The following is a 9,306-nucleotide window of genomic DNA, read 5'->3' on the forward strand; positions in this document are numbered from 1 at the left end:
TGTGACCAAGTAACTCCAAATTGGATGTGATCCAATTAATGTAACTATGATAATGAGATCTGAACTGATTATTGACTGACAATCACCTAAAATATATATATGTTTGCTTCCTAGACCCCATCGTAAAAAATAGGTGCAATTTTATCTTCTTCTGGGGACAAAGCTTATATAAGTTGCAATAGTTTAATATCTATTACAGAGAATTGGGAAGGGAAACATACCATATTTTTTGGACTATAAGATGATCCAGACTATAAGATGCACCTACCTTTTGGGGAGGAAAACAAGGGAGGTGAAACTGCCTCTGCCTCCCAGCATCCATCCAGTATTCATGTGGCCCATTTGCTACAGCTTTTTTGCTGCCACCGTGGCCCATTCGCTGTGGCCCATTCCCTGCCATCCATTTGTGGCAGCCTGTTTGTGGCTGCTGCAGCCCATTCCCTGCCATGGCGGCCCATTCCCCTGCCACCTCTGCCCATTCACCACCACTTCAGCCAATTCTAGAACAGCTGATCAGCGCCATACCACGACCCCTCCCTCCCTGCCATAATATTCGCTGTATAAGGTGCACAGACATTTCCACCCACATTTGGGGGGGGTCTTATACTCCAAAAACATGATCATTATCCTTTAAAACTATATATGCCTTTGTCTTAGCTATGTCATTTACATATAGTTAATAACAAGGTATATCTTTTAATCTGATTGTTTATTTTTCACTAAGCACTATGTTTTCAAAATACAGCTTAAGAAGCTTCTATTACAGATGGTTAATTTAAATGAATAATAAAGAGATAATACAGAATCAGTGAATATATGAAATCTGTTTAGAAAGTGAAACAAATGTATTTAATTTTTTTTATAAATCTAGGTCACCAAAATTTTAAGTATGGCTTTCCTTTCATCAGTGGGACAATATGCTGCACCAAACTATTACCTCTTGAAATTAGGTACATAATCCGTTCAGCATAATATGTACTAATGAAAAGAAATTAGGTCAAGCTCTTCTAAAGCACTACTGATAATATATTTTGAACTCTCCCCTGAAATTACATTCCAACTCTAGGACACAAAGTATATACACAGAAATTTATGAATAAATTTGAATACACGTATGGTTTTTTCATGAATAAAAATCTATGCATGAAACTAATACCATATTTGATAGTGCCATAGTGCCAAAGATGTCCTCGAACTCCTTAAGTAGTTCTTCGCTGCTGTCATCATGAATGGCATTGATACCGGTCACCCCCAGGCCCAGGAATCCAAACCAGTCTAAGCCTAGGAGGCTCTGCAGGGCTCCGCCAACCACAGTCACAGGAAGCAGCCCATTGAAAGACTTGAATTGCACTCAGAAAGTGCCTTGACCCAGAACTGGGATTTGGTTCTCCTGGTAGTCGCTCAGGTGCTGGTCTGGAACCCTTAGCTTGTGCCTCCTCAAGTTGGAGACAGCCTTCTTCAGGCCCGGGAAATGATGGTCAGTGATGAGCCAGTGTCGATCTCCATAGAGCAGGGAGATCACTCAAGGAGGATGGATATCCTCAGCTTCTTGTTCCGCGGTGTGCTTGCTTGCAATGGTTGTCTGGAACATAGTGTTGTTGTCCGGCCATGTTTACTTCTGGCATGGCTTCCATGACTCTTGCCTTGGCGGTCTTGGGCATGCAGCCTGTGTGGCCAGCTGCTTTGGTGCTGCAGGGAATTCACTTTGCAGACTCTTGCGATGTGCCTTTCAGTCGCAGCACTGGCAAATGGCATCTCGGAAATGGCAGGCAGATTGCAAGGCAGGAAACGGGTTTCGAATTTCCGCACTGATTCTCTTCTCTGTGCACATACGGTAGACCTCATCCTCATTGTCAGAGAGTTTTTGCTCGGGAGTCTAGTGATGGACTTCAGTGGTCTTGCACACACTTTTGGGCTATTCTGCCTCTGCAGCATCTCTATCGACTTGGTCGAAGACTCAGTAGCCATGACTTTGTCCAGTGCATTTTGTAGAGTGAGGTTTGTCTAGGGAAGCAACCTCCTCTGTAAAGTAATGTCCCAGACACCACAAATGATTCTGTCCAGCAACAGTTCATCTAAGTCCCTAAATTCACAGTAGGCCGCAGCCTTTCACAGTTCAGCAACATACTGGTTGATTGTTTCATCCTGGTTACAGAGGCTGAATTCGTGCCTCCGCACATATTTAGAGAGTTTGGGAATGTAGTGTGTCCTTAACGTCTGTTGTAGCACCAACCAAGCGACTGACTGGACCAGCGTTGGCTCAGATAGGTCCTTGGTGGTGTCAAATACCTCTGGCCTACAGTAGTTCAGGGATATGGCTTTCTTTCAGCCTTCGGACAGGCCAAGGAGGTCATTGGCTTTGAGGAAGTATTCGAACCTCATCATATACGAGTCCCAGTGCTAGGTCATATGGAGCTACGTACTGCTTAGTCACTTCTCTTTTAGCATTGAACCTACAATGGGCTACACAGTTTAGGGATTGCAACTATCTTATAGTCAGACCATGTAAAATTGACACTGGATTTTATTATAGATTTGTTTGAATAATCTACCCGCAGAGATCGGACCTTCCCACTCTCTCGGCGTTCCGGAAAGCCATTAAAACCTGGCTGTTCTGGCAGGCCTGGGGCTGTTGACTCCAAAATACGGTCCAGCCCCATTTAGAACGGAGTGCATGGTGTGCTGTTTTTAAATCTATTTTTTTCCCTCTATATTTTATTTTTTTGATTTATTTCTGTACTGTAAGCCGCCCGGAGTCCTACGGGATTGGGCAGCATATAAATGTTATTAAACTTGCAAACTTGTTATTTATTATTTTATACAAGAAGTTTTAAGTGTATATCTACTGAGTGCTTTTATTTGTTCTGGTCGCTAGCCTAAGACTGTAATATTAAATTGTTGTTGACTACTCAGAAGCCAGTCCCACTGCATTCAATAGAATTTCTAGATAGTAGTCTATAAACCTAAGAGTATGTTATAATTGTAGTATCAGTCAATTTGCTATTTGTCTTCTACTATATTATTCTACATTCTAATCAAGACATGGGGACAGTGCCCTCTAGTGACACTGCAAAAAATACATCAGGTTTTTTTTAATACATTAAACACAAATTCACACTGATGATGTCTGATAGAAAAAATAACTATGAAGTTTATATTCAGGCATAGTAAATTGAAACATCTTAACTGATTGGCTTTTGCATTTTAAAAAAGGAGATAGAATAAATGTTTGAACTATCAAGTAATGGCAGCAATTTTTTGCCTGCTTTATGTGGCATCAGAGTGTTGTCCCCAATAAAATCTAATTTAGATCTCAGATCAAAAAGCAGCAATTATCCAATGATTATCATAAGTAATGATATGTAGGAATGATCTTGGGAGATAGGAGGAAGAGTTGCAGCCTAGACAATCATGATACAAAAGGTACTGTCAGTCCAGAAAAGAAAAAGAAAAAGGTTTGGAAAGCATTTCAGAAAGGATCTGTCCTAGTTTTCTGAAAAGCAAAATTAAAGGAAAGGCGAAGTGTTTTCAGAGTTGCAAAGCTATGTTACAATAAAGATACAGTTACTACTCATGGTTTTCACTTATAATAAAGATACAGTTACTACTCACGTACTTCTTATCTGGACTGCCTCAAAAGGCTGACACCACACAGCTATTGGTAGTCCTCAGCCTACAATGATTCATTTAATGACTATTTGAAATTACAATGCAGTGAAAAAAATGACTTTTGACCATTTTTCATACTTATGACCATTGCTGCATCTCCATAGTCAGGTGATCAAAATTCAGATGCTTGGCCACTGATTCATATTTATGGCAGTTGCAGTATCATGGGATCATGGGATCACCTTCTGCAACCTTCTGACAAGCAAAGCCAATGGCGAAGCCAGATTCGCTTAACAACCATGTCACTAATTGCAGTGATTCATTTAAACAATTGTGGCAACAAAAGTGGTAAAATTGGGCTCAACTGTCATAAGTCAAGGATTACCTGATTATCTCTACCCCAGGAAAATACATATTTGACATAGTATAAAGGTAACAACAGGTTGCAGCCATATATCACTGATATGTGACTACTTCTTTAATCACAGATATGTATTTTCCAAAAATCTGTATGGCTACTACTGTAGTCTCAAAAAAGATATACTCCTTTAAGGAAGTCCTAGTTAAATATAACACAGTTGCGTATACCAGGAAACATAAATAGTTCCAAATAATGTTTACACTTAAGACACAGTTTCAGGAAAAGAGAATATATGTAGCTCAAGGCTAGATGGAGAGTCGTTCATGAGTTTGGCTGGTTGTTTGCAGATGTTTCATATAGACAAGTAGGTAACATCATCAGTGCCAATAACTATCGGTTTGTCTCCCTGTTAGCTTGCCATTCCAGTTTTGGTGGGGGGTGAATTAATGATGTTACCTAGTCCAATACTTAAATGCCTGCAAACAGCCAAACTTAGACAGCACCAGGGACTCCACAAGACACTCTTCACTTGTTTCTGTAAATTTTTCCTTAGCTATCAATTTCTTGCTGGCAACAACTTGGTTTTTATATCTATTATCTAAAGGATTTCATAAATAAATTTAATCAGCAAATCAAAGCTGAATTCTTTCTAATCAATTTCACAATGCCTGCATTTGATTTTCATTTTATGTAAGTAGCAAATATCATACAGCAAAAACTTAAAAGTAAGATTACTGTTCCAACTTTGACATATATTGTATTTACCAGATGGCAAAAAATTACTTGCTATATGTATCTGTCTTAAAAACAGCTTGTGAAAAGCTAGTTTTAGAGAAAAATTAATTAAGAAAATGAATAGGAGTATGCATTGTGAATTTCAAAACATAGATAGATAATATATTGGTGGAACGTAGCACATGTAGAAAGATACGGCAAATCAACTTCTCACAGTAAAAAGATGAAAAGTATGGCTTTCCCAAATGAGGAAATAGATTCTAATTAATAATTCTAATTCTAAATTCTAATTAATTCACAAATTATTTATTATTATATTATTTAATAATATAATAATATTAATTTATTATTTATTTTTATTCAAGGTGGACTCCTTGAAATCATCAGATCTAGACTCGGTCACAAATTTTAAGGAACAATTATTGCATACAATATTATTTATCTCCTTATGAATCCCACATTACAACTTCAAACTGTTTTCATAGTGTTGTAATATCTATTTATGGGTAATTGTATATAAATAATCAGTAAGACTGCATAAAACACAATTAAGGAACAGCATAATTTAATTGTGGTCAACACCAATGGCAAGCCTTCTTGCAAGCATGCCTTGCAAGAGCAATCAACTAGAAACATTTATTTTCACTATTTAGAAACATAATACAGGTAGTCCTTGTTTTGCAATCACAATTGGGATTGGCAACTCAGTTGCTAAGTGAGACTGTTGCTAAGAGGAAGATCACATGACCATAAATGACCATAATTTTCCCATTCACCCACTCTTTAGAATGTTTGCCCCAGTGGTACTGGGATATCTGGCTGAAAACTGACGAAAACAATCAATTTCACACCTTCAGCTTTTGTTTGACTTCCACCCACTCTCCATCTTTGAAATGCTCACCTTGCTGTTGGGATAATTAACAAGACAGAACTAATGTTTGCATATACATTCATTGGACAAGATATATTACAAGAGAGATATCTATAGGGTTTAGCTTATAGTTATATTTAAATTGTCTTCCAAGTAGGAATTATTAAAGATAAAAATTTAATAAAAACATGAAACTAAAAATACATTGGGATAGTAAGAAAACAAGTAACAGTTGGTTTGCTTATTTAATGTGAAAACCTTTAAAAAGAATACTATCAATTATCTACAAACTTTCAAATGTATTTGTAGGCTAGGAGGAAAGCACCATGGTATTTATTTACAACAATTATATAATACCCCAATCAGATTGATTCTTGGAGATATACAAGAAAACCAACAAACAAAATATTACAAAGCAATTAAAAACCACACTAATCAGTAATTACATAATATTGAAAACAGATATAAAAAAACATAAAATCTAAAGATCTATTAAAACAACTTGATTTTAAGTGCCTTCTTGAATGAGAGGGAGGTAAGAATCAATTGTACATTCAGGTTCCACAAAAGGGCAGATGTGTATATGGGGGAGGGAGAGAACTAAGATAAGTATGATTGTATTTGAATGATCAGAAAGAACTGATTAGGAACCAGAAAAGAAACAATGAATACTCTGCTTTTAAATAAACTACAGATAACTGGACAGTTAAATAGCTGTCAGCAGTTATATAATTGAATAAATAAACAAATTCTGCACAAGTCAGAAACATATTTCTATTTCATTATGTATGCATTTTAATTTGCATAAATTAGTGCTCTCTTTGCTATAGACAAGAAAATGGCCGGAGTCCATTTGAGATCTATCAACCTCATAGATCTTTAAGAATTCAAAAGCTGCACTATTATACTTCAACTATCTTTTAATTTTAAAAATCATATACATTGTGTCAATGAAAAATTGTATTTAGCCCAATGAGACAATAGCTGAAGTAGTGGGAAAAGGATAAACCAATTCCATATAGCCCAAATCATAAGAAAACAAATAATATGATGAAACTTCTATTCCCCTTTTCTCAATATACAACCTCAGAAACAATCAATCTCCTGAGACACTTAGCCTTGTAATATTTAGAAGAGTCAAAGAGGCCCTTTAAGTATTAGATATACATAAAAGCAATCCAAAGACATAATACTTAAACTCTATAAAGTGAGTACTAATGGATTTCTTCCACAACTATGGTTAAGTACCAGAAAAATCACACATAATTTTCTCAAAACTTTGTTAAATCCTTCTCTTCACACATTATACCATTTTAAGGAGGGAAATGAGAGAGAAGCTAGCTCAAAGGCAGACCAAAAGTCCCTTCCCTGTTTTACTATGGCCGGTATCACAAGAATATGAGGCTTGTTCCACAATAAAGTCTTGCTAATAGGCATTTCAATCAACTTTGAAGTTGTACGTTTAAAACTTTCAGCCATATATGGACTTTAGAAGCTATCTCTACCTTTGAAGACCTCTTTATAGCTATAATGAGGGGTTTAAATGAGCCCTGCCTGGGAACAATTAATAAACCAGGATATACATTTTAAATGTCATTTGTTTTGAATTCAAAATGTGTATTTTGAATTCTAAGCAAATTCAAAATATGTTCAAATTAAAATACCCTGTTTTAAATTTTATACCTGAAACAATAGTTTCCCACTCAAAATAATATGCTGTAAGTTCAAAACAATCTGAATTATAAACATTTCATACATTTATATAGGAATTCTATGCAAAAGCATCAAAGCAAATATCAGAGAGATCTGAAAGATCTGACTGGATATTATTTAAACTGCTTTTCTGGGACACAGAGATGTTATTCAAAATGTTTACCCACTATCTTACATTATGAATGTGTATTTTGGTCAAAGCTACTGTTTAGCTTCTTTATTAATAGAGTTACAGAGCAGGAAAAGTAACAGTTAAAAAAAAAAGCTTCTACAGCAGAGTATTTGTTTGCTTATCATTTGCTTGTCAGGAAAGCTTTCCATTACCTAGTGCCCATTTTTACTACCCAATTAAATTAGATTAATTGCCAAACCATAGCCTCAAGAAACCTTGGCAATGAACTCATGGTTAGCATCAAGATAAATGGCAGAAACTCAAAACAAAAGTAAAACTTTCATGTAAACTGAGCTTCCCATCACCAAACAAAAATCACACTTCCCCAAAATCAAAGTGAGAAAAAACCCAATAGTTTTACTGAACAGGCATGTGACTGCTTCATTTCAACTCCAGTCTCAAACGGAAGTAAAGTGAATTTATATAGCTGTTATATTATCCCTTGATGACCACCTCCATAAACACTGGCAATGAAAAGGCCCTAGAAACAGCACATCATTTCCTTGAGCTCCATATGACAGCAAGCTCTGAGGACAAAAGAAGTGGTCCTGGCAAGCCATGTGTCTGCACTCCCAGAGAGAGTGAAATGGTAAAGAACAGGGTTAGCAGAGCTTCACAAGGAGTCATTACAACTGCCCCAGAGATTCATCTACACAGTTTTTACTCCAGCCCAGAACATACACCAGGTTTGATTTTACAGTCTTTTCCTTGTCCTCTTTTACCTTACTTGACACTCTTCTATGTGTACTGTGGTCAAAAATTCTGAAATGAGTGTGTGGATGGAACAGACAGAGAGAGACAGAGAGTGCTGGGTGGGGAACAAAGAGACCAAGCTCTCTCTCTCTGGCCTGCCCTCACCATATCTAGAGATCGGCCTAAACAAAAGCAACGAAAGCAACGAACAGGAGGCTGTAAAAAGAAAAGTCTCTCTCTGTTTGTGTCACGCATACACAGAAACAGGAAACGAGCAACTGAGGCATGAGAAGATGCTGACGAGAAACATTTCGCCTAGAGGAAAGGGAAGAATTAACACCAGAATTAAACGGATGGCTGTCCAGATTATCCTAACCATCCCCTGAATTCACGAGGCGACAGCAGTACTGTTATTTGGGGCTCTGGCTGGCTGCACGCACTGTTGCCTGGAGATGAACCGAGGAAAAGAGAGCAGAGGAAGGAGGAGGGAGAAGTCTTCCGTAGCCCTCCCCACACGGCTCCTGCACTGACACCTGTGACAGCGGGAGAAGCCGACAGCAAGAAACCGAGCTGTGGATTAAAGTGCCCAGCGGCGGCGGCGGCGCTTCCTTAGCCACCGGGCTGACGGGCTCCGCCCCCACAAAGGGGAACAGCAGCAACCGCAGGGAACCCCCGGCTGACTGGGAAGGGGGACTCATCTCCTGTCTCCCACACTCCCCCCCCCCCAGCCTCTGCCTCCTCGCTCTGTTACCGTTGTGAGTAGTGGCCTCATCTGCTCCCCGGCCCGCTCCTCCTCCATGGCGTGCCCTAGACGGACAGCGCTGGGAGTCGAGGTCTGCGCTCGCTGCCTGACTGCGTAGGGCGAGAGAGAAGAGGGGGGGGGGTAAAAAAAGGAAACGTCGCGGCTCCGGCAACAACGAGGCTTTGACTTGGACGGCTACTTCTGCTCTTACTACAGCCTAGCCGGCTCGCGCCTAGCCACGCCCCTCGGCCGCCCGATTGGCAGCAGGCCCAACCAATCGCCGCGAGAATGCGGCTCCTCCTCTACGCGGAGAAGAGGCGCTGAGAGAAGAGGCGGGAGGGTAAAGAAGGGACTTTCGGAGGGTAAAGGGGATTAAAACGCGACCTTTCTCCGCGCTCAAGGGGAGCCGC

The 9,306-nt window shown here is 39.1% G+C and overlaps 1 protein-coding gene across 7 annotated transcripts in view; it reads right to left on the bottom strand.

Moving 5' to 3' along the window:
* The window catches only part of SLC4A7 (solute carrier family 4 member 7), a 142,106-nt gene extending 133,034 nt beyond the window's left edge, over positions 1-9,072 (bottom strand). For 3 of the 7 annotated variants that reach the window (XM_087712885.1, XM_014057075.2, XM_087712883.1), the window contains exon 1: positions 8,906-9,072. In XM_087712885.1, the coding sequence (XP_087569011.1) occupies positions 8,906-8,953 (48 nt within the window). In that variant the 5' untranslated portion in view covers positions 8,954-9,072. The remainder of the gene's footprint in view (positions 1-8,905) is intronic. The other 4 variants (XM_087712888.1, XM_087712886.1, XM_087712889.1 and 1 more) reach the window with 3 other exon arrangements.
* Between the last annotated feature and the right edge of the window lie 234 nt (positions 9,073-9,306).

The sequence above is a fragment of the Thamnophis sirtalis genome, unplaced genomic scaffold, assembly GCF_051295495.1.
Source record: "Thamnophis sirtalis isolate CommonGarterSnake01/CBP01778 unplaced genomic scaffold, rThaSir2_p1.2 scaffold_4, whole genome shotgun sequence".
Lineage (NCBI taxonomy): Eukaryota > Metazoa > Chordata > Lepidosauria > Squamata > Natricidae > Thamnophis > Thamnophis sirtalis.